The sequence below is a fragment of the Athene cunicularia genome (assembly GCF_003259725.1).
Source record: "Athene cunicularia isolate RWA chromosome 3 unlocalized genomic scaffold, athCun1 chr3_part1, whole genome shotgun sequence".
Lineage (NCBI taxonomy): Eukaryota > Metazoa > Chordata > Aves > Strigiformes > Strigidae > Athene > Athene cunicularia.
The window spans coordinates 105,754,500-105,779,583 of record NW_020799097.1 but is presented as its reverse complement, the minus strand read 5'-3'; the positions used below and the strand labels follow the sequence as shown (position 1 = coordinate 105,779,583).

Genomic DNA, 25,084 nt, shown 5'->3' with positions numbered 1-25,084 from the left:
TCCCTGCAAGGATTTCTGTGGAGAACTCGTGGTTTACTTGGGTCTGGAACTGATGAACTAGGAAAAGCTCATCCCACTGTTTCCCAGAAACTGAGCATTAGATCTGTGAGTTCGTTCTTTGTATCTCTTGGGGCTTAGTAAATCATGATTTTTAAAAATCAATTTCTAGATTGGATACAGTAAAACAAAAAAGGGGTGGGTATTGAGCCTGTCTTTCTCCATTTTTGCTAGTTCAGTTCCTTCCTTTTCTAAGAACTCCTGTTTTAATCATCTGTCCTACTGACAATGGATAGATGATGAGTTCATTCCAAAGCCTATTAATATTTTCTGTTAATTTGATTTCACAACAATAAGGCAATTCTGAATTTTCCTCATGGGGAGCCTTTATGGAGATGAGTGAACACTGTCACAGTGTGATCTTAAAGTCTGAGAGCTAGACTTAACACCTTGTGACTGTCATAAAGCAGGGGGTCACAGCAAATGACTTTGTCCTCTTTTAGGCTGATAAAAAAGAACTTGGATTTGTATATGCTTTTCAGATCGCTTGTTTCATCTTAAATTCCCTCTTGTTAATTTTTGTATGGTGATACTGCACAGGAAAAAGACACTTCTGGAAGTTAGATTTATGCATGAAAGAACACAACCGTTGTTGAAAACCAATAGGGATCGATGGATATGTCACTGGGTAGACTGAGAAATTGGTGTATTTTCAAAAAGCACACACCAAAATCCTAAAGATACTAAGTAGGCTGACCATGTGCTTTTCTGTCTACGATGCAGCGATGACGAGATTCATGAGAGATGTGGTGAAGATGCCATACATTACCTTGCCTTCCAGCGTCACATCATCTGTTTGTTAATTGCTGTCAGCATTTTGTCTGTGTGTGTCATATTACCTGTCAACCTATCGGGTGATCTACTTGGTAAGAATTCTGTTTGTATTCTGAGAAGAATTTTGTGGTTTATATCATCGTAGGATTTTTTAAAAATTTTGTTAGACTTTGTAAGTTTTGTTTTGTTTTCTCCCCTCAGTCTGCTGTGTGTGTCATTTTGTGTGAAATTTGTATGAGAGTAGAGGGTTTTTTGTATGTCTGGCAAAAACTTTTGTCAGAAACAGGGTGGCAGACCACATGCAGACTTGGACGACTACACCTAGAAGGTTCAAGGCAGGATCAACTTTACCTATGCCCTCTTAACTGGTGTTTATCAAGTCACTCTTTATGATTTTTATTGGTAGCAATTGCCAATGGAAAATGTCTTCACAGACGAGAAAACTTTTTCTAGTGTCCAGTCTGAATATCTTTTCCTGCGATTTAAGATCACTATTTTTTGACCTGTCACTGGGAAGAACAGATTATTATTTTCCTCTTTGCAATATCCTTTTAGCTGCTTGAGGATTATTAATTCATCTGTGCCGTTTCCTCTTTTTGATAAACCAGACCAGTTAATTTGGTCGTTAATGAGAAATGTTTTCTATTTCGCTGATCATAAAATCATCAGTCATCATTTGAACTTTTTGTTTTAATCTAGCTAGACTGTCTCAAACAGTTACTTTCTGTCTTGGTTGGCAGCTCAAAACTAGACAGATCTTCTTGCTGAGACTGTGCTGACTGGGCAAAGAATTATTTCATGTTTCTTGCAGTCTAGTCCTGATTATGTCTGCTGGTGTGACACCTACCTCTTTCCATTATTAACTCACAGTCAACAAATAAGTGTGTCCTCTAGTCTACCATTCAGGTTGCTAATAATACTGGTGGACAGAACTCTGTTAAACCCTGTTTAAGCATTCTTCCATTTTTGATAATTAGCCCTTATTAAGCCCATTTTATGCTTGGCTTTCTATCAGTCTTGTCAGGATCTTGTTTACAGAGTTGTTCATAGCTGATCATCTTGGTGAATAGTGATGCAAAAAAAGCAGTAATTTGCTTGCTTTTCCCAGGAGCTTTCAGGAGGAGTATTTGCTTGTGTTTTGTTTTGCTTGTTGTACCACAACAATTGCATCTTGTTTTGTGTACTGACCTTGCGGATCTTTGTCCCTGTAATTTATTCTCTTCTATTGTCCTTAATAATGTGGCCTAGTTTTTGTTTTCAGTTTACTCCTACCTGTGTTTTAAACAGCCTTGTGACTTAGCCCTCCTCTGTAATGGGCTATGTTGTACCTGTGCTTTCAGTATGTTTCTCTGTGGAACTGCCGTCTCTGACTTCCATTTTATGAGCTCTTTCTTATCCATTCTCTGTTTATATTAATACCTGCTTTCTTAAAGACCATTGCTGTTCTTTTTTAGTTCTTTGCATTTCTTTTTCTGTTATTTCAAAGGACCCTTTATCACTTCACAGTGGTTCTCCTTCCTTGTTTTCCATCTCTGTTCTCAGCAGCCTTCCTAGTTTTACAGAATCAAATCCAACACAACTGGTGCCCTTGTTGCTATCTCATCTCCTTCATAAAGTAAAGAGAGAGATGCTGGTGCCTTCAAAAAACTTACAAAACATAGTTCCCTCTTTTGATCTGTTTACTACTTGTATATTTATACCAAAATGGATTCTGTAATACACACCAATTTGTGTGCATGGTCCTTCTCTAAGTAACTACAATTTGATAAAAGTAGTAGTATCTTGGATACCAATAGATGCTCTCTGTTAATTGAAAAGGTGGAGTATGACTGGCCTTCTAAAGCAGGAGAATAGAGCTTCTGGTTTCTTGCATTTATTTTTGTGATGCTAGGAAATACAGATGAAAAACAAATATGAAGTTTTAGTGCCTCTCCCCTTCTTTCTCCCCTTCCATGCTATGTTGTTTTTGTGCATTTGTACTTTTTTTGGTTGTGATGACTTAACTTGCTATGTGGTTGAACAGTCTATGGTAGAAGATTGTTTAGCTTTCCAGATACACTTAGGTCTCTTTGTGAATATGTACTCATTTTTCACTGCCTTGAATTATAATTTTTTTAAAAATACTTGACAGTCTTGAGAAACAATGTCATATAAACTTTCTCATTTTTGACCTTCGTAAGGTTATCAGTACTGGTTTGTCAACACTGAATTAATGCAGTTTAAAAAACTGAGATAAGAAATGTGAGGGAAATATGTTCAAATCCCTAAACAATGTTGTTAATGGGTTGAAGGGAGATTGAAGAGAGAAGGGAAACTGCTGCAAATATCTAGTATTCAGATGTTTAAAATAATCTATAATTTCTCTTGATGGGTTGAATGTGGTATAATCCTGCGCTTTTTTCCCAACTTTAAAATGCAATACACTGTAAACCAGCATTAGTTACGATTCTAAATATTTTTAACGATGGACATGTTTAGCATTAAAAAGTAGTATATCAACATTAAAAAAAAAACAACTGACTTTAGATAGTTTGCATGTGGATGTTGCACCAGTTAATTATGCTACTTGTTTTTGTTCTTCTTAGATAAAGATCCCTATAGTTTTGGAAGAACAACTATAGTAAACTTACAAACTGGGTAAGTAAATCTTAGAGAGTACTTTTATGCTTATGTCTGTTTCCTGTCATAGTCTCTAAACACATGAATTGATACTTGCCACATGGCTCATGGGGTAGGAATTACTTATTCACGCTTCAACAACTGAAACTGGGGTAAGTTCTGCTTCAGGCTATGCAGTTACAGTGCTGATAAGAAATCTGGAGACTTGGCTTCTACTCTCTCAGCTCTTACTTCTTACACCACATGTTTCTCTTGGCTAATGACTGCACATCTAGTGATATTATTTTCAGAAATTTCCACATGAAAAGAAACCATACTTCAGAAGGAAAATAAAGCTAACAGCTTTACTAGAATGTGTAACACAAATGATTTAAATTCTCTTTATGTGTGTGTATCTCTCATATCTGAGATCACAAAATTACTTATGTGTGTTTTTATTAAAAGGTCTGTAAAATAGTTGAGATACAAAGATGTACAATTTTTTGGCTTATTACTTGATCAGTCCACATCCATCCATGCCTCTATATCCAATAGAGTTTCTGCCAATGCACTTCAGGTATTTTTAACCACGTTATGAATCCAAGTAACTAGTGGGGATTTTTTGTTTGTTTGGGTTTTTTTATCTGTAAAATAGGTTCCTGTGGTTTAGGTTAATTGTAATTATTAATGCTTTTTGCAAAACTGAAGAGCTGTTCACAGAACAGAACTTCTGTAAGCTTTGAGAAAGGATCTATCAGAGAAGCAGAATTTACTCCCTGTATTAGGCAGTTTTCAATTTGTGTAAGAATTATGTTCAAGGAGAGTTCAATTATGCACTCAGCACAGTAAATAATAAGGCCAATAAAAAACATTTTGGCAAATAGCATGATGTGTGCTATTGGTGATGTGAATGAGAAGGTACAAGCCAAACGCTGCCTAAAAATATCCATGTCATAGAATATCCATTTTCTTTGTAGGTCTGTTACCCATAGAATTTTATGGTAAGCAAGTAACCCCAATGGCTGTCCAAGGCATCTGCGTAGGTGTAACTGACTACCAGTAACTACCTTTTTTTCTTGTTTTGTGTTCAGTGAGAGGTTCTGAATTACTTAGCATCTTCATGGCTACTTGTATCGGTTGTACAACTGGTTCTTCCTGTTTCTCATATTCATAACATTTTTCTGACAGCAATAATCTTCTTTGGCTGCACACGGTTTTTGCTGTTGTTTACCTGATTTTGACTGTTGTCTTCATGAGACATCACATGAAGTATGTCACATATAAAGAAGAAAACACAGTAAGTTTCTGTATTGGGGGGAAAAAAAACATATAGCATGTTTGCAAGTGGATAATTCTAAAAAAATCAAACTGCTAAGATTCCTTCTGCTTGCTAGAATGTATTGTAAGTGTGAAGGAATTCACTGAAAGCAAAGCTCCACTTTTGTGGATTGTGAAAGTGAATTGTGAAAATGGACAGAGCGAAGGGGGTTGGGTGGTGATTTGTGAAATTTTGATGTAACTTGTTACTAATGTAGAAGATGAACATGGTGAATAGGTGGCAGCTCCCATCAAAATTTCCTACCTTTCTTTCCCCTCTTCAGTGCAGCTACTTGTGTTGTGTTACTGCCTTCCTCATATTCTTGTTTTTACTTTCATGATGTGGTTTTACTTTCATGATGTGGTTTCTCAAAATTGGAGTTGCGTTTTCTCTTGCAGGTTAAGTGCACATTGTTTATAACTGGTCTTCCAAAAAATGCAAAAGAAGAGACAATACAAGGCCATTTCACGTAAGTTCCCTGCTCGAGTAGTATCATTAGGAACACTAGATTCAAAATTGTCCTAGTAGTGTCACCTGCCCAAGCAGAAATGTTTTTTGACTTTTTCACTGTTTAATATTCAGGTTATAGTATCCATCTTCTAAAAGCGTATCTTATTCCTTAGACAGAATTGAGAAAAGACTATGTTTCAATTAAATTAGGTGATCTTAAATTAGAATCTAAGAAAGTGGCTGCCTGTGTATCCACACTTCTCATTCATGCTCCCACATGGCCTTTACTTGGGAATAATGTGGCACACCTCATATTTCACTTTTCAGCAGGTGTCTCTCTGGAAGTCTCCACTATACCTCATTCAGAAACAAAATGAATGATTGAAATGTCAGTTAGACAACAGTGATGCTCTTTGAAGAAATTTCTTCACTGTACTTTCTGTTCTTAACTGTTCTCATGTACTGCTTCCTTTTCAGTGCTGCCTACCCAACTTGTGCTGTGCTGGAGGTCCAGCTGTGTTACGATGTAGCCAAGCTTATTCATCTCTTCAAAAAAAGGTACTTGTTTTTGTAATCTACCCGAGTTTAGCATAATTTTGTGAATGATTTGCCAGTCCTTAATCAACATATACCAGTAGTACTAAGCTTGCATATACTAGCAATTAATTAAGCTCTTAAAGTTCTGGTCTGGACTTCAGTTACATTCAGCTGTGTTTTAACGTGAGTTGTGGGGCTCAGCCAATTTCTTGTAGGTGTGATATGTTGTGCAGTGCATATGATAAGCTTTGACTTGCTGATTACTTATTTGTGTACGTATTTAATGATTGCTGGGCAGTGTAAAGTGGAAAACCCAACTATTGAATTAATAACTCTGGGACCCTGCTTCTTCGTCTGGAGGTGCTGGTCACAGGAGAAAAAAAGTGCCATCTTCTGGGCTATACATTGATGGGTTTCTCCTGGAGCCTAACTAAAAGTGTAGGCTGTATAGCGCAGTTACAGACTTGAAAATAAATTATGCCACATAGCCAAAATAGGGTGTATGAATATCTTTGGTGACTGATTAATTTATCAGTCCTTGAAATAACTTTTGCTCTTGGATTATATTCTTCTTAAACTTGATGTTGATACTGTTTTCTTGCAAAATGTTATGGATGTATTTTTTCTGTCCAGAAAACAGGCAGAAAGAAGCCTGACTTACTATGAACACCTGCATCAGAAGTATGGCAAGCGGGTTCAAATCAACCCTAAGCCATGTGGTCAATTCTGCTGTTGTGAAATGAGAGGATGTGAAAGGGTAAGAGATTGTGTTCGTGTTTAGTTATGTCTAGGTAGATTGTTAGAAGAGTAGAGAATTGTTTTTGTGTGCCATCTTGTTAAGCTTCAGAAAATTCTTCATTCATTTATTTCAGATAGCTCATCCTTCATGTTCTTGCAGTGTAAAGAAAAGGAAATCCCCAAAACTTTTGAAATGTAATATTAGTGCAAAAATTGAAGAAAGACTTCCTATTTGTTTATCCTCATATTGTGATGTGATTTGTAATTTGTGGAAGTAGTATGAAGAAGAGAGGCTGTGGTCTGTGTAAGCTGTATTTTAATGAAGATATTAGCCATCTGGTACTTGGATGTAACAATCATCAATTTCCTGACAGGAGGATGCTGTAGATTATTATACCAAAGTTAGAAATGAACTTATGGAAGAATATTCAAAAGAGGAACAAGCTGTTCATAATAACCCACTGGGAATGGCTTTTGTAACATTTCAAGAGAAATCCATGGCAACCTAGTAAGTTTTGTCTGCTGTCATGTTCACTTTTAAATACAATAGTACAACTGATCTCTTTTTTGTGTTGCTTGTTTGCTTATGTTGGTTCTTCTTTCTTTCTTCTTCTTCACCATCCTGTGGATTTGGTCTGCTTAGCTTTCTGGTAAGTTTTCCTGTAAGTGTGCATGTAGCCTCTGTTTCAAGTGAAGAAAATATCAAAGTGACTAAATGGCTCTGGACATTTATTGGGATAAGGAGCCTTTCTCTTATGTGTGGGACCCAGTCCATCAGTGTATGTTAATAGTAGACCAGACTAATTGGCTCTTGAATGTGAGTTGCTGATTTCTCCATTTTCTACTGTGCAAATGGTCTCATTACCAAACTGTCACAGTGGGTGCAAATTACACTGTTAGTCATCTCCGCTTTGCTGAGTCAGTGACTGACCCGGCCACACGTGATAGATACCCATTATGTATCTCTCTTGCCTGATATTATAGATACATGTGTATCAGAAGTTGTTCAGTGCTTTTTACTCAGTCATTTTTAGAGAAAATACATGTAGCCTCTTGTTTTCTGTTGGCACTTTGTGAGCATCTTTTATTAACACAAAGTAGGTAAAGGGAAACAGAATAGTATTTGTATTGCAAAAATAATGCATCATGTTGGGTTGGTTTTTTTTTTGTAATTCTTCATGGCTTCTCTGATTTAAATTGTCTGAATTCTTTTGACCTTCAAGTCATATTAGAGAGGCAGTCTTTCAGGCTTTTTTTTCAGTGAGGACTAGTGTATAGAATTCCTTGCAAGAATTTGAGATGCTGGGGAAAGTTTTGTTTCCTTCTTTTTAACCGAGTAGTGATTGTATGGCAAACTCTGCCACCCTTTTAATTTTGTAATGTTACACACCATGTTTAGAGAATCTAGAGCATGAAATAACATTTTAAGATGTGAAACTCAAAGAAATAAGCACTGAAGTTTCTTGTCAAGCTACTGATTTGTCATGTGCAAGTTTGATGGGATAGTCTTTCCATGGGCATGTGCTTTGAGTTACAGTGCATGCATCTCTGAGTTGAATTATCGAGAACTGAAAATGTTTTAGTTTGTTTAGCTTGAAATTGATGCAGTGGACTCCATTCTCTGGAAAATTAGATTAGTTTACATGTGAAGCTGAGCCTACCATCAAATTAGAAAGTTATTTGGTGCCCTTAGTAGGCTTTGCTCCACGGAGCCCTAAAATAGGATGAAAGAAACAGGAAGCCAGGACTGAGGTTCGTGAAGCCAGGTGGTTGTAGAAGCTTGGTTAGTGATGGTGCTCAGTAGTATGGCTGGTAGTGCTAAAGCTTACTCTATATGTATTTTTAAAAATAAACTGTCAAAGTATAATTAACTTTCTTAAACACTTGCTGCTGCGAGATGCTGGCAATTTGACATCACTACTTGAATTCTGGTAAGGTAAAGGTCTGGGGTTTGGGGGTTATTTTTGTTTGTTTGGTGTTCATGTGTGTGGTTCTCTGTGGGGTTTTTTTATGTTAAGAGCACAACTGAGAAACAAGCATGTTCAGGAATTTTAGAGTCTGGCTGTTCAAATATAACACATACTGTTTCCATACTAGTGTAATATTGCTTATCTGGGGTGGAATTTCTTATACACAGTAACGCACACCCAGTTGTACTGTCTCTGAATATATGCCTAGCGCTTCTGTTGGTGTGCTTTGGGAAATCTTTGAAAGCATTTATTCTGGGCATGTTTAAATTTTGTTTAAATACATTGATTGTCAATCAACTCATAATATGAGAAGATAAAATAAAGCATTGTGATTATTTCAGGAGTGGGTGAAGGAGGGTAATATTTTGAGTTGTGAGAATACCAGCATGATAAAAGTTTTCTGAGAATTGCTACTCGTGGCAAAATTGGCTAGTTTTGATGCTAGTGTAATGAAATGAGAGTACAGACTCATCCTTTAGTCTGCTCTGATTTGAAAACAGCTGTAATTGCATAAAGAGGTATTTGGGGAACTGTCTGTCTTTATTTTTTCTAATGCTCTCAGATTTGATTTATTTTTCAAAATATTTTTTTAATATGAGTCACTGCTGTTATTAGTGTTGGTAGAAGCACTCAACAGTTCAAACCAAGACTGCTTTTTGTTTCCAACTTTGTCAGATCTCAAAGCCCTGTGGTAGTAACTGTTTATATGATGGTCGTTACATGCATAATATAACATTGTATTGTTGTTTGAGTACTATCTTGATCTCTGGTTATTAGAAGCAAAAAAACCTTTATCGCTATTCCCAGAATTTCTCATTACATATGCATCACTTTCAGGTGTAAGGATTTGGAAAAATCCACCTTTTTCTTCCTTTACAGTATCCTTAAAGACTTCAATGCCTGCAAATGTCAGAGTATTAAGTGCAAAGGAGAACCCCAGCCATCATCCTACAGCAGGGAGCTGTGTGTATCAAACTGGGAGGTCACGTACGCTCCTTATCCTGAGAACATTTGTTGGTAAGATTCCTGTCTTATATCCATTTATTTATGATAATGAATGGGGACAAGAGAAGAGACCTGAGTGCATTTCTCTTTAATCCTAAACTAAGACTTTATGTAGCATTTGAATGTGACTGAACTGCATCTTTATTTCCATTACTGGTGGTTTTTTATTGACCTTGGGGAGACCTCTCAGGGGCTGACTAGAGTTTTGCCACCCTAAAATTCTGGTACCTGCCGTTCCTGTTAACTAAAAACCCCTGCAAATACAACAACAAGAAATAAAAAACCCCCAACAAATAGACAAACAAAACCTCAAAAAAGCCACCCCCAGCTTATTAATGTCTGTGCCTCAGTGTTTCCATTTTTTGAGGTTAATGCATATCTACTGTTGCAATCTGAGGAAAACAATTTGGTGTTAGTACCGAGTATTCTCTTGAGTATGGGTTTGTGGGGTTTTTTTGAGCTGCCACATGAAGAGTATAACTTGACCCATTCTGTGAGCTATGGTCTGTCTTCTAACATCTTTTTATTGAGCTAGTAAATTTCCCAGACTTTACCCACTGCTTACAAGAGAGTGTCAGAAAATAGATAAATCTTTTTGAATTAAACTATTCCTGTGCTGCCTGCTGTCATGCATAGTCTAAAAATGACTAAACATTTTCCAATTGCTTTGCAAATAACTTAGGGTAGGGTCAATATAATCCCCTGTTCATATAACAGTAAATTTGTTGTGACATTTCCATTGCCCAAACCAAAACTGCAAGTGAGAGAAAAACATGCACAAGTTATTATATATTTCACCTGTATGTAACTTTTTTTTAAATGTACACTTTTTGCCTAATGATTTTAATAGAAAAATACTTACGAGGTGACTATGCCATCTATTTCTAATAAATTGAGAGGTTTTCTCAAGAACTATAATTTTACAGTTGGGAATAAAGTTCATAATCTTTAACCATAAAGCAAACAACCATGATTCTTAGCTGTGTCTTTTGCAACTGTGTTATTTTGTGATATGAATTAAAAATCCCATGTAAACTGCTTCCCAAACAAGGTCATTTTAATCTGCCTTTTTCATGAAAGGGTTCTTGCATGCATGTGTGCTTTATTTCCTCTTCCTTTCTTCAAGCACTGTCTTATGGATGCAGGAAATGATCCTTGAGATTCAGTGGGTTGAAGCACTTGAAAGCTTTTCTAAACATCTCAGAGGGGAAGATGATAGGAATTTGTTGGTTGTTTGTTTGTTTTTCCTGTTCATTTTCTTCCCCTTGCAAAAGAAGGGGCACAGGGATTTGCCAAGTTACTTACAAAAAGGCTTGTAATTGGGGATGTTACTGAGCCTCTGTATCCCTGTTTTATCTGTTCTAAATACTTGGCTTTGGCTGGGGTTCAAATTGTTCCAGTCCTTTTGGGAACCGTTTCAGATAACATTTAAGAACTTTACCTGTTAAAGACCTATGGTTGCTGTTTTGATATGGCAGGAAGGGATGCAGGGTTTTTTAACTGTTTTTTTCAAATCATAGTTTCTTGGTAGATTCTGCCTCTGATAGATATTCTCCTTTTAGAAATTCTCTGTATTTTCTTCTGTCTCTGTCAGTTCTTGTTCAAACTTTGTTTAGTACTTCTGTATTACTAAACAGTGGAAGTGTTTCATCCCAAACCTTAACTACATTAGACATTGTGTTATGAAAGACTAAATATGTTCTTATGCAAATGTAATTTATATTATCATTCAAAAAAGGTTGCACAGTTTTTTCTTTATTTCTAATAGCAACTGGAACTTGTGTAGTGCTTTGTTATATGACCTGGGGACTATGAAAGCTCAATTTAGAAGAAGCAGTGCCACCTGTTACCTGACAGATAGTATATATTTTTAACGGCAAAAGCTTACTGCTTGTTTTTATGTCTCTTATTTTTAGGAAAAATCTTTCAGTGCGTGGACTAAAATGGTGGTTTAGATGGGCTTGCATTAATTTGCTTCTTTTTATTGTGCTGTTTTTTCTTACTACTCCTTCCATAATCATCTCAACCATGGACAAGTTCAATGTCACTAAACCTATTCACTACCTTAATGTGAGTATCACCACACGTTTGGATATAGCTGTGTATCAAACCAATATGTTGATAAAATGATAGGTGTCTATAAGGTCAATTCAGTTGAAATCCTCAGGATTGTGTTATGTAACTGCTGATTAAAAAGCATATGCCCAGAATCAGGTCTTTAGTACTCTTCTGTTCCTTGAGAGTAAACTGACATAATTTAATCTGAAACTTTTTATTATTATAAATGTCTTGTTTGTTTGTATTTAAAATTTTCATTCCAAATTTACATAATTCTAAATTTTATAATCAAAAACGTTTGCAAAAAAAATGGAATTTCAAGACCAATTTCTATTTTGATTTTTATGTTGAGAAAGAGGGAAAATCAGATTCTAAACTCTGAAGTAAAATGCCATGGCTTTATTTTGCTTATTGAATTCAAACCAGGATAGGATGGCTTATATATCTGGTCCTACTCTGACTGCTACTAAAGTCTCTTGCAAACTCTTCATTTTAAATATTTCCCCAAGCTAGTGTAAACAACATTAAAAACTGCTTGTGGGTCTTCCCTCTCTTAGAATTTAATTCTCAGTCCTACTCTTTGTCTTGCACAGCAGTGATGAGCACTCACTCATTTTCAGACTGTATCTGGATATAACTTCTACAGTCCAACCTGTTACAATTTACAAAAAGCAAAATATTGAAGCTTATGTTCTACCACAGATACATTAAAATGTTTTTTTTTTTTAACTTATTCTTACTTTTTTTCCCCCCCCACTAGAATCCCATCGTCAGTCAGTTTTTCCCAACGCTCTTGCTCTGGTCCTTCTCAGCTTTGCTACCAACAATTGTCTATTACTCAACTTTGCTGGAGTCCCACTGGACAAAGTAAGCAAGATTTTGCTCTGATTTTGCTCTGGTTTTGCCTTATCAGCTGAATTATTGAATGGAGAAAGTGCTTATCTTTCATGGACCTCTTAAATCTGCAGACCTCTCATAGCAGGGAATGTCACCTTTTGGACTCTTTCTAATGTTATAGCCAACACTTTGAAGTTTAAGCAATTTGTAATCAGTACAGCAAGTGTAATCTGACCACATGATTTACTTATGCTTCCCCCTGCCACCAACCTCTTTGTGTTTAATTAGAAAAAAAAATGTATAAGCAGACTCAGGGGGGTTTAGCTTCAACAGGAGTGTGAGAAGTGCCTCTGATCCCATAAATATGTCACTCTGGGAAGACAGGAGATGTGGGTTTGGGTCTCTTCCAGGCTGAGAACATCACAGAATCCCACTTCAACAGAAAGTGCTCCAGCTGCTGGCATGCTACATTTAAAAAGGGCATTCATCTTTTTGTTGTTTTGTGTGGAAAAAATGGTCTGGATGTAACTCTCGGTGTACAACTCAGTTGCTGTTGGATATTATTAGTGGTGATCTGAGAAGACCAAGGCCCAGCAGATGTGTTGATGCAAGATTTTCAGATACAACCAGTGCACTCTAGAGGTGTCAAGCACGGTTACGTGCTGCTAACTTGGAGGACTCAGCACAGCTTGGTTTGGCATACCAGGTTTCATCCCCAGTTTACCCAAAAGCATGATACTGCACAGTGAATCCTAGCTTCACTCAATTTCACTTAATCTCTTTCTGTAATGCCTGAAGCCATTTTTTGTTTGTTTTTGTATTCTGATGTAATTTTTTTTTGACTCTTTAATTTTTTGTACCATTCCCTTGTAAGACATCATGTCTAGAATCTACTGTTTATTCATCAAAATTGTATGCTTTTCAGCCACTGTTTTTTTTTTTTGGGGGGGGGTTGTCTTGGTAGTTACGCTAGGCGCTTGAATGTTGAGCCCTGCTCAATTGCTTGAAATGGATTTCTAAAGCCACTAGTGATCACAGATCTGATTTCCAGCTTCAGTATATTTATACCGATACAGTGCCCAAGGGCTACATGATCCATAAAATCCCTAAATGATACATTAAATCTCTGTGGTTTTAATGCCCTGTCAGATACCACCTTTAAAGTCTGAATTGTTTATAGCAATCACTGCTGGCAACAGTGTGTCACTGGATAGATGTTCCTGCTACTGTAGCAGGGGTGTAGCATTAGTAGTGTCATGTTGTTCCCAAAGTCTTGACACTTGGCAAGGACAGTCAGGTAGCTTGTCTAAGTGTCTGGTTTCTTGGCAGTGGTGCCCTTTTGCGAATTGCCTAATCCCTCTTGGCATAACACTTGTAGAGCTGTTTGTTTACAAGCTGTTGCAAGCTGTGAATGTCGTTGGATGAGAGACCAGCTGTGATTGTCGCACATCCTCTTGCTTGTGGTGCAGAGCTGTAGTGATGCTAATCCAGAGTCTGGATTAATGTTCAGAAATATTTTCTTTGCCCAAGAAGATATTGAGAGCCTACTTGGTCCAAATTAGTGACTGTCTCCAAGATGTGTATTTTGTATCAATGTGATATGGTAGGGGAAGCTGGAAGTCCATCAGGTGCTGACATTCTCTGGGCAAGATTGTTCCTGAGTGGAAATCTTTCATAGGAGTTTCTTACTCGGTGACTTTTCACGTTGGCAGATCTGCAGAGAACAGAATAATGATGCATAAAGTCTACATATTTTTGATCTTCATGGTACTGATTCTACCCTCCCTTGGTCTGACCAGGTAAAGATAGTTTAACAGAGCAATGTTTAAATATTTTTATCATATGAAACAACATACTTCTGTTTTCTAGTTGCTAGTTGAGGTATAATCGATGTACCTCCAGCGCATATGGTTATATCGTCATTACACATTAGATTTCAGTGTTCATCTTTCATCTGAGGACCTTACAGCCCTTCAAGTTTCCAAAGGCTGACTTCTTTTAGCAAAGTTATTTAAGACCTTGTAAAATCAATGACTAATTGAAAGTTGCCCGTAGTTACCATCATAGCTGAGAACCCAGTTTCCTGACTATGTCTTATACTTCAGGGACTTGTCCTTTTCTTTCTACCTTTACAGTATTTGACCGTTTCCCTGGCTAACATGTTTTGTTCTATCTGTATAAAAACTGCTGAAAATGAATCATGAAAACTTTAGTAGGAAGTAGACATTTGTTTTGTTTAATTCTGTATCTTTTTTCCTATTTCTGACTATCAATAACTGTGATAAAGATGAAGTAGTTTTCAGATTATTTGATTAAGTTCTCTCTGTCCTCTCTCCTGATCTAAACTACTTAAAAAGACAAGTAATTTTACACGGTACTAAGCTGTTGGAGACTGAATTACATTAACTGTCTGTCTTTCAGCCTTGATTTCTTTTTCCGTTGGCTGTTTGACAGAGAATCATCTGATTCTGCAGTTAGACTGGAGTAAGTATTAGCAACTCTTTGGTGTGGGGGTTGATTTTTTTTTGGTTGGGTTTGTTTGGGGTTTTTTTCTGATGACTAACCTTAGTTTAGTGTGTGTTTAACATTTGCTTGGTGACAGTACCCTGTGGGATAATGTTGAGCTTCTGAATAAAGGGAGGAGAATGCAAGTGCTTTTGCTGTGAAGAAATCCATACTTTTTTTCTGCTAGCTAATGTATGAAAACATTTAGTAAAGAGACCACCATTTTCCCAAAACTTCACAATTTTTGTAGCAGACAAGAAAGGACAGGATGACATGATGCAGGTTAGAGGGGACCAGAAAACGTACTGAGGGTTGTTGCATATCATGGACGGGGGATCTTCCCAAGGAGAGTCATTGAGACCAAACAGCTGCAGCAGTTTTCTTTCTGAAATTAATTGATTCTTGATTTTTAAGAAACATGAACGTTTTTACATCAGCATTGCAAATTTGAAGGTATTAGTTATTATAAGATCTTGTGACTGTGGCTGGAGGGAAATAATATAATACAATTATTAGGATATAGATAGGTTTCCAAATGCTGTTTCAAAACCAGTAACAAGATGACAATTGGGAGCTACTAAGCTAGGAGAGACAATTATTCCATTGCAGTCTTATCTAATCTTGTCTCGGGTTGCTGTTGCAGATGTCAAATGATGCTCTTGTCTGCTGTCAGCCACCCATCAGACTGCCATATCTTTTAGTGAACAGTTTATTTCTCATCCAAGCTGTGACTCAGCCAGGCCCTTGCAGTATACTATACTTACTGCATTTATAGCTATGCAGTACTCATTTTCAACAAGATTATCGGAAGTCTTCTAGCCCCTTCTTAAGGTGTCCAGTTTAAGGTGCTTATCCTTCTAGTAAGAGATTTCCAAGGGCGATAGGGACCTATTATATATATGCTGTATTGGCATCAGCGTCTGATGTCTTTCCTTGCAGATGTGTCTTTTTGCCCGACCAGGGAGCCTTCTTTGTGAACTATGTGATTGCCTCTGCTTTCATTGGCAATGGGATGGAGCTGCTGCGCCTGCCTGGCCTCATCCTTTACACCATACGCATGATAATGGCCAAGTCCACGGCAGAAAGGAAAAATATTAAACAGGTATTAGAGCCCTTCTTAGCAAGAGGCAATTAAATGACTGAACTGTATCAGAGACAGTGGGAGCCCCTATCCTTCATACCATTAACTATCATGTCCTGTCATTTTTTTTTTAGCCTTTGTTTCACTCATCCATGAGGGGTTCATATTCCTTTCATTTTCAGCACAGATAATGGGGAGGTATTTATTCAAGTCAGAGATGGTCAAAAATCAAAACGCAAGCTCTGAACTTCAGGTATTATTCTATTCATTGCTCCAAGTCAGAGTTTTATGATTTGGATTTTATAGGATAGTTCTGATTTTATCTTATAGTCTAGACTTCAGGGTTTTTTAAATTCAAATCTGTCTATATTTAGTTTCTTTTGTCAGCCTGCAGGTGAATACAACTTACTTTAATCTGAACATACATGTAGCAAAATATATACTTTTTGTCTGTATTCCATTTGAAGTGGTGGATTTTCACTTCCAGATGATGTGTCATCTTGCAACTTGAAATTCCAGGTGTTACAATGGGAACTTAAGCCTATATTCAGCTGCCCCTATTCTTCTTTTTCTTATTATTTTTTTCCTCTTTTTCTTTTTTATGAGGTGGGTGAATTCCATTTTTAAAAGATTCTTTTAAACATTCACTTCTGTTAACTGTTGCATATTACCCCTTGCTCTGGTTGAAATGATTTACATTGATTTCCTCATCCCAAGAAGAAAAAGTGGGAATACTGACCACACCGGAGTGTTGATATCTTGAGCTTTCCCTACGGGGAAATCCAACACAAGGAGCAGTACAGTTTCAATGGAATCTGCAGCGAGATGAAGGTTCTGAGTTTGGCAGCACACTCTGCCTTGTGATTTAAAGTAGTTACTTCTTGTAGATGAAAACAGATTCTCTGAGGAATTACTTTAACTCTATGAAAGAAGCAGCATATTTTCTGTAAGTACATATGCTTAAATGCATAATACTTCATCTCTCTAATTACATCATTTATGCCTCTTAGGGAAATAACTGATCTCTCTTAGGGAGACAATAAGAGAAGGTGAATTGTTGCTTTAGTGAATCTATTCTTAACTCCTGACACATTGATAGATGACATGAGAGTTTTGAGTGTGGTGTTTTTGTTCCTAGCAACAAGCATTTGAATATGAATTTGGAGCAATGTATGCCTGGATGTTGTGTGTGTTTACTGTCATCATGGCCTACAGCATTACATGTCCCATCATCGTTCCCTTTGGTAAGTTTTCTGATGAGATGTGGGCATTTCTGATGGGCTGATGGGGGTATGCAGGAGGTTTGGAAGGCCCAGTTCTGCATTCTTATACCAGTTCAAATGCTGATAATCCTTAGGACTTGGATCCAAGTTTCCTTCCCTCCTTGTGGAAAAACAGGGCAGAAGATAGTGAATTACTTAGCTCTTGTACTGTCTTTAGAAGTTGAAAGTATATTTAATGTCTATTAGATGCTTACTTTATTTCTCAAATTCGAGTGTATTAGTTCTAGTGGTGGTTTTTAATAGTTAAGTGTAGGAGTTTATGTAGGTTTGGGGATGAGGGGATTATTTTTATCTCTGGGTCCTTGAGGTCTGGGAGAAGCAAGCTGCAGAGGGTACCCAGCCTGAAGGTCTGCCTTAAGCAACCAAACTTGACTTGAGACATTCTGATCCCCAGATCCTTTAGGAACATTTGAAATAACTTTTGTCCTAAAGTTTGACTGATGTATGTAAAATTAAGCACAAAAATCAGCATGTTGATCCAGTAGCAAGAAACTGTAAAACTGCCTGTCCTTTTCACTACTGCAGCTCTTATTCATTGCAAACCATTTAACTAAAATTGCACATCCTGAATGAGAATGAGAAAAGGGACTGTGGTCATCACTGTGCTATGGACAGTATGCTCCATGGTCCTGACCCCAAGGATGTGACCTAATGATGTGCTGACTGCTTTGCTGCAACATGGTCTTGGTGAACAGTGTAGCTGCCCTTTGACCAGAAAAGGAAATGCTCTATACTCTGGTAGATTTGTTGGCTTAGAAAACCAGTTACCTAGGAGCTCAGGGCATGTTTGTGGAGCACAGCTGCCCTGTGGTGTAGATGGAGCTGCAGTCCTACAGGACCCTGAGAATGTCTCCAGATCTGAGTCACAGAGCTCCTTTTTCGAGCATGTTTCTCTTACTCCGTTGGTATATCTCAGTCCCATGAACAAAACTTAAAATTTCTGCCTTAAGTTGTCTATATATCTGGCTTTGACTATTTTCTTCTTGCTGTACCAGCCATTAAATCCTCTATGGGTGTGCAAAACCCAATCTGTCTAGAACTCATGGGCAGTTGTTCATCTTTAGTGACTGTGACATCATCTACGTCTTCTTTTACCGAATCTTTTATTCATAGGGATTTTGGACTTTCATAAGAATTATGTATATAATTGTGAAAGAATCATTTCAGCAACTACAGATATTTTCACTCTGGAAACCTGTTTGTCAGGCATAATTAGTACTAAATCATTTTATACAGTTGGTATTTTCCTTTTATAATCCAAAATTTTAGAGAGCTAGATACAACATAATTAGCTAAATTAAATATTGTTCAGAACTGGTTTTAATCAACAACCTCATTATTGGGAGAATGTGGCCAAATCTTGTGTTACAATATACTTGATATTTATTTACATTTCATTTTGTGTGCAGTTGTAAATATCTCAATGTGGTGCTGCATACCAGAGCTGTTGCAATTCATAGCTGCCACAGCAGTAACTGACTTTTTTTTGGGGGGGGGATAAGAAATGGCTGACTTGAAATCCAGTCGTGAATCTGCTGAAGGCTGAGAAGGAGACATTAAGCCACTATTAGACCTTTCTTCCTTGCCAGTACAGTGGTGGAGTAACCAAGTCTTCCCTACCAGCTTGGCCTCCAGTGCCAGCACTAGGAAGGAGCTCTGGGTCCTCCCTGGGAGTGGGAGTGGTGCCACAGAGGTGTGAGGAGAGGGGGGGAGGGATGGGGAGACCCCAGGGGTCTTGGGCTGAGGATGCAACAACCTTAAGAGCAGGCTGCTGCCATGCAGCTGTACCCCATTTGTATTTGGGCTGTGTCCACCATTGGTTTCTAGATTTTCAGCCACTTGGTTAGTGTAGATTTCTTCACAGAATGACCGTGTTTTTATATAGTCTTCAACAGCCTCTCCTCGGCTTTCCCTTTTTTCCTTCCAGGTTTAATATACATACTCCTGAAGCACATGGTTGACCGTTACAACCTTTACTATGCATATCTCCCTGCCAAGCTGGAGAAGAAGATGCACTTTGCAGCTGTGAATCAGGCCCTTGCAGCTCCAATTCTGTGCCTTTTCTGGCTCTATTTTTTCTCATTTTTGCGGCTGGGTAAGTATTACCTTTTTCCACTGAGAAGCTGCTCCCAGCTCTCTTGCCAACTTACCTAAATTACACTTGAAGTTTTACAGGCTTTGTGGACTTTTCTTTTTGCTTCCATAAATGGGAAGTCATGGTGTTTACCTGTAGTACTGAATTATACAACATTTGCAGCTTACACAGGTTTGCGTAAGATACTCTGATGGAGATGTCTGATATGTTAAAACTGCTAGCATGGAGTTTCATATTTCTTCATTTTACAGGAGATCATGTGTTCCCTAAATTTGTAGAGCTGGCCAGTTGAGCTGTAGACATAGAGTAAAAATCATTAAATATAACAAAAATTTGTTCAGAAGATCTCTGGCTTCACTACCTGCATTTGTGTAGTCTGTGCATAAGTTTAATTTTCCTGGGTGAATTAGCTACTCCCTCTGTTGTAAAGCTGTCATTTAGAAAAAAGTGTTAAAATGTTGGCTAATGCTAGTAAGGCCTGTGCTCTACATCATCTGTCAAATTTTACGTGGAAGACTGAAGTGAGATGGTGACTCTCCTCCTCGTACTATAATTTAAAAACTCATGTTTTGTGTGTAATTTATTTAAAAAATATGGATGTTCTGTGTTTTGCAAGTACTTGGCATTGACAGTATTGGCTGTGGTGTACTAACAGCTTTGACATCAGAAAAGGTAGGCGATAGCTTATGGCTTTTTGTCTGTGATATAGGAGGAAGCATTTGGCATGGAACAGGGATGCTGTTGATGCTCGAAGGAGTTGAGCAGCTCCTGTTGGGAATGAGGGCCCTTAGTATCTAACTGTATTTTGCCCTCTTCTCTGCTTTCACAACACTGGTAACAAATGACCATGCTTGCATTGTGCTTTTCCAGCATACCAGTAGTAAAAAAGATGATGTTGGCAGACTGTCATCTAACGTTAGAGATAGCTCCCTGTGGATGTAAGAGGCACTTGGAACTATTGCTTCAGGCTGTCCTTGGGTTTGAGCAGGTGTCCCTGTGTTACTTGTATGTTTGAGAGCTTGTTTTGAGAGCTGTCTTTGCAACCAGGAAGACCAACAAATCTATGTCCTCTGGAATAACAACAGAATTTCTAGAGTGTGCTTTAGAAAAATCAACTCCAAACATGCAGCAATTGATGTACCTCTGTAATTGTTATGAAGAAAATCCTGGAGTAGTAAAAATTAAATTTTTATAAGAATGTTTTCTGATTCTGCATCTGCGGTAAAACCATCATTTGTCATAGAACTTAGTAATGGAAAACACAGACCTGTTTACCATGTTTGGCTTGGTCAGTACAGAGGATCCTGTTTACGGGATGTTGTTTGGGGATTTGTGCACTGGGCAGTCTAGCCAAGTGGTATGAATCCCAGAGGTAGGAACATGAGATGTTGATTTCATTGCTGCTTCTTGTGACAAAGAGAAGGAAGGAGGGGCAATAGTGCTCTGCTTCCTTATCTGCAAAATAAATCAGTTATGGTGTGTAAAGCTTGATTGATTAGGTCATTGATTTGTATAGTTTGCCTGATATGGATCTTTCAGTCTGGTTGCAGAGTACAGGGGTAATATTCTGTATTATATTTAGTTAAATAACTATATTTATATTTATTTAACTATATTTATATTTATAAATTATATTTAGTTATATATATAATTTCCTCACTCATTATATTAATGTAAAGCTGCAGGAACTTCTACCCCCGTTCTCAGGATCAAATATCACCTGACTGCGTACAGAAAGTGATTGACTGCACTGGTGACACCTGTTTCCTTTTCAGTTGCTGTTTTCTTCCTCAGCTCTCAAGCCATCCCTCCCTCCATCCCTCCCTCCATCCCCTCCCTCCATCCCTCCCTCCATCCCTCCCTCCATCCCTCCCTCCATCCCTCCCTCCATCCCTCCCTCCATCCCTCCCTCCATCCCTCCATCCCATACCTAAAGCACTACTGGGCCTCTCACAACAGAGGGTGGCGATGGTAGTAGTTGCAGTTCAATCCCTGTCTCCTGGGATAGTCACTCAAGTCCCATGTTCTCTAGACAGGGCATAGGGCAAGGAAAACTGATCTTTGGAGATTTCTTCTTCCCTGATCTCTGCAGTTTGTCTTGTGGTTCACACCAGACGTTGGCTTTGGCATAGACATGCCTCACCAGCTGGTAAATACTGACATAACCTACCCTTATGAAAAAAACCTCGTCTGAAGGACATTCCAGTATACCGGTGGGGAGGTTTTTCACTTCCCTTTTTGGTTTGAATAGTGACATGTTTGTGGGATTTTTGGTTTGGTTTTTCTGTATGTGTGCAGCTTTTTTTCCCTCATGAACAAACCTGTGCAGGGCTTCTATAACCTGCTAAAAAGTAAAACTTCTCTCTTCTGTGCCACTGCATATGCTGGAGTTACCACAAAAATATCAAATATCTGAGGGTTGGTGTTGCCTCTTTTGTCCAAAGAAGCTTGGAAACAGCTTTGTGTTTGGTTCTTTTTTTTTCCCTCCCTAATATCTTACTCAAGTCATCTTTGCTGCTAAATGAGATTAATTTCTTCAGAATATTTCCCACTGGAGCTGGAGAATAATAAGTCACTGTGATCGTTATAATTTTTTTCATACTAGAACTGCTACCATATCCTTTCCTATACTTCTTTCTCTCTCTCTCTCTCTCTCTCTCTCTCTCTCTTATTCACGCACTTGCTCTCTGAAAAAAACCTTACCTTTCAGCTTAGGTCATGTTTACTTGGTTTTTTTCTCCTTGGATTCCTCCCCATCCTGTCTATATTTTATTGTGGTGTCCTACACAGGCAAGGCTGTTCAAGTTGAAGGCTCAGTAGCACTGAAGTATTTTGTATAGGTACCAGAGGCTTGTTTATTTTTTTTTTTCCCCTTCCCATGTTTTGTGATAGCATCACGCTATTGACTGCTTTCCAGCATGTAATCATCAGTTGTATTCTGCAGTACTACAGGCTTGTTATTCCTCATATCTGTATTTCATTTTTCTTTCCAAATTGTAGTTATTCAGTTTTCTACATACAATTTCATTTTACTGTTTATTTCTGGGTTTTGGGGTTTTTTCCTTGAAAGGGGGTGTGGTTGTCTAATCTAAAAAAAAAAAAAATCTTGATAATTTGGGTTGTTTGCGAGCCATCTAGTTTGGTATTATTGTCATATTTAATAAATGGACTCTATCTATTACATTTCACAGATCATTAATGAAAGTATTTTAGAAATGGGTCCAGAATAGATGACTGAGGGAGGGAGAGAAGAATCTCTCTGAGTCTTATTTATCATTTCAGTATTGCAGCCGCCTTTCTTGGCCTTTAAGGAAGCTGGGAAAACAGCTTCTTCAGCAGTTTTACCAGTCAAGGAACTTTGTGCATAATGAGATTCTCCCGTTTGTGGATGGAAGTGGTGTGCCCAGTCCTCTAAGGAAAAAAAACCACAAAGCTGCTGAAAATGGGGAAGATAGTGAAGGTTGGTTTGTTGCATGGATTTTTTTTTTTCCTGCTATGTATTTTTATATTGTATTCTCTGGATGTTTTCCTAGGCTTCAAAGCACCTACAACCATGTTTACCTTCCTAGTTGTCAACATCACAATTGTTATTTGCTTGGCTTATACTTGTTTTGGCTGTTTCAAGTACCTGAGCCCACTGAATTACAAGGTAAGCGATGGATCCCTGACACCTTTTGGCAACTATTTGTGTGCTTGATGTAGCACCAGCTGTTCCTACTGGGTTGCTAGCAAGAGGGCACAAACAGCATCTGTCTGCAAAGGTTCATTGTGGTAAGATGGCTAAAGAGGGCAGGTAGTAGAGGTAGGCTGCTTGGCACAGTGGAGAGTCTGTCAGTGTTAGCAGGAACTGAATTAGAGAGGAAAGAGCAGTGTGGAAGAAGTATGCCAGAAGATTGGAGGAGGGAGTACCAGCGCTGCACAGAGATCTGTCTGCAGGTTTTTGGGCACTTACGATCTCTGTATGTTGTTTTGACTTACCAATTTGATATTGTCTCTCTTCCTTTTCCCATCTGTTACTGCTTACAGATAGAAGACACACAAGGTGAAAGAGGAAGTGACACAGATGTACCAACCATCCCAACATCTTCTGTAAGAAATTGAGTTACTAATATTCTCTTACATTTCCTTGAAAAACGTAGTTTCTCACCCTGCTTACCAAAGAGCTTGTGTAGGACATAGTAGTCTGACTGGACTGTGGGACTCCCCATATGTGTGTGGGACCAGAGAGTTCTGCAGCTGGGCTCCTTGACTGTTGCTGGGTGGTGTTCCAGAAGTGCCTTTGGCTGGTGTTCTGGGAGTAGTTGAGACACTACTTCCAGCATCTCTGTAAGCTGTGTTCTGGCCCTTACGCCAGACAGGTCCTCACATCTGCACAGCTGCCGCATGCGGTCAGTTTCCGCTGCTTTGTGACTTGGAACGTTCTGATATGTAGCAGGTCTTACCTGCCACGTTGCTAAAAAGGATGTAGGACTGAGGTAAAAATAGAGATCTTTGTGCCACAGTTTACAGGAACAGGTGAGTGATGCGCCAGGAAGCCTTCGTTAGGGAGCAAAAGGCCTTAGGCATTAAGGTGAAGAATGGGAAATGGATGAAGAGTGGCGAGGGGAAAATTATCCTGGGTGAATTATCTCAGCAGTATACTTTGAGAGTCTAGTAAAGTCCTTAATACTTGTGATTTCAGATGTATGTCCCCCGAGTTTTGCATCATTCTACAGAAAGGACGATGCTTGACCCTAAGGAGCAGCAGTCATATGGCACCATGGACAACACTTGTGCACTGGCAGAAGGAATCCGAAACTACTCTGCTGGACCTGCAGTTATTGAGCCGGCATCGAGAAGTTCACTCTGAATGCCGAGGACTAACACAAGGTGGAGCACTTGGTCCAGGTTTAGGAGAACTAATTCCCCACCACCACCTACTAAGTGTTCTGTTTTATTTACATATTCCTGCCTACAGAAGAGGTACAGAAATAATTCATTGTGTGGTCTGCAGCTGTGCTCGGAGATTAAAAAGCAGATGCCTTGGGACTGATTGTTTTCCAGGCTGTCTACACACATTGTGAAACAAACATATTGGACACAGAGATGCTGATCCTCAGGGACTTCACTTATGCTATCTCATCACTTGCCTTATGAAGATAACTTATGCTGCATACAGATAACTGGTCACCAAAGCAAATGCAGCTATTACAGCTGTCATATATTTATTAAAAATATTTTTTCTTTTTTTTAAAAAAATAAACCTTTAGTATTTATAAACTTCTTGGGATGTGGTAAATCCTGAGGCAATGTCACTTTTGATGAAAATGCTGTTTGTGTGGGCGCTGAGGATGGTGTGTGGGAGTCTCTCCTCTTGTCACCCAAAGTAGTCAAGGTAGACTTAATCATATTACTTTTTTTCCTTAAAAGTGACAAGGGAGTTACTGTGCACTTGGGTATTAAAAGTACCAAAGCAAAAAGACTGGTGTAAAAAAGGGAGTGATTTATCTGATACTGGTTTTATATATTTTTTGGAGGGTATTTAGGTTGATAGTTCACTATTTTTAAGGGCCTGCTACAATGCAAGTTCACCTGCCAACAATAAAGGATGTAAACATTTTATCTTTCTTTTAATCTTTGGGTCAAAATGACAGATCTCTGGGTTTTCTCTATAGTGCCAATTATATGAGCTGTAAGGTACTAAGTTTTTAAAATTATGTAGTAGGTGCCAATTTATTCCAAAGTACATTGTGTCAAAGCGTAACTAATAATCATGAAGGAATAAAACACTGAGTTCAG

General features: G+C 38.2%; 1 protein-coding gene across 3 annotated transcripts in view; it reads left to right on the top strand.

Moving 5' to 3' along the window:
• The window catches only part of TMEM63A (transmembrane protein 63A), a 31,075-nt gene extending 5,991 nt beyond the window's left edge, over positions 1 to 25,084 (top strand). Inside the window, exons 5-22 of one of the 3 annotated variants that reach the window (XM_026845945.1) lie at positions 781 to 923; positions 3,417 to 3,468; positions 4,618 to 4,726; positions 5,146 to 5,216; positions 5,675 to 5,755; positions 6,368 to 6,491; positions 6,847 to 6,980; positions 9,322 to 9,459; positions 11,364 to 11,517; positions 12,266 to 12,372; positions 14,055 to 14,141; positions 14,764 to 14,826; positions 15,787 to 15,949; positions 17,067 to 17,172; positions 19,139 to 19,306; positions 22,840 to 22,955; positions 23,333 to 23,395; positions 23,988 to 25,084. In XM_026845945.1, coding sequence (XP_026701746.1) covers positions 781 to 923; positions 3,417 to 3,468; positions 4,618 to 4,726; positions 5,146 to 5,216; positions 5,675 to 5,755; positions 6,368 to 6,491; positions 6,847 to 6,980; positions 9,322 to 9,459; positions 11,364 to 11,517; positions 12,266 to 12,372; positions 14,055 to 14,141; positions 14,764 to 14,826; positions 15,787 to 15,949; positions 17,067 to 17,172; positions 19,139 to 19,306; positions 22,840 to 22,955; positions 23,333 to 23,395; positions 23,988 to 24,155 — 2,047 coding nt within the window. In that variant the 3' untranslated portion in view covers positions 24,156 to 25,084. Of the gene's footprint in view, positions 1 to 780; positions 924 to 3,416; positions 3,469 to 4,617; positions 4,727 to 5,145; positions 5,217 to 5,674; positions 5,756 to 6,367; positions 6,492 to 6,846; positions 6,981 to 9,321; positions 9,460 to 11,363; positions 11,518 to 12,265; positions 12,373 to 14,054; positions 14,142 to 14,763; positions 14,827 to 15,786; positions 15,950 to 17,066; positions 17,173 to 19,138; positions 19,307 to 22,497; positions 22,956 to 23,332; positions 23,396 to 23,987 lie in introns of those variants that run through there. The other 2 variants (XM_026845946.1, XM_026845947.1) reach the window with 2 other exon arrangements.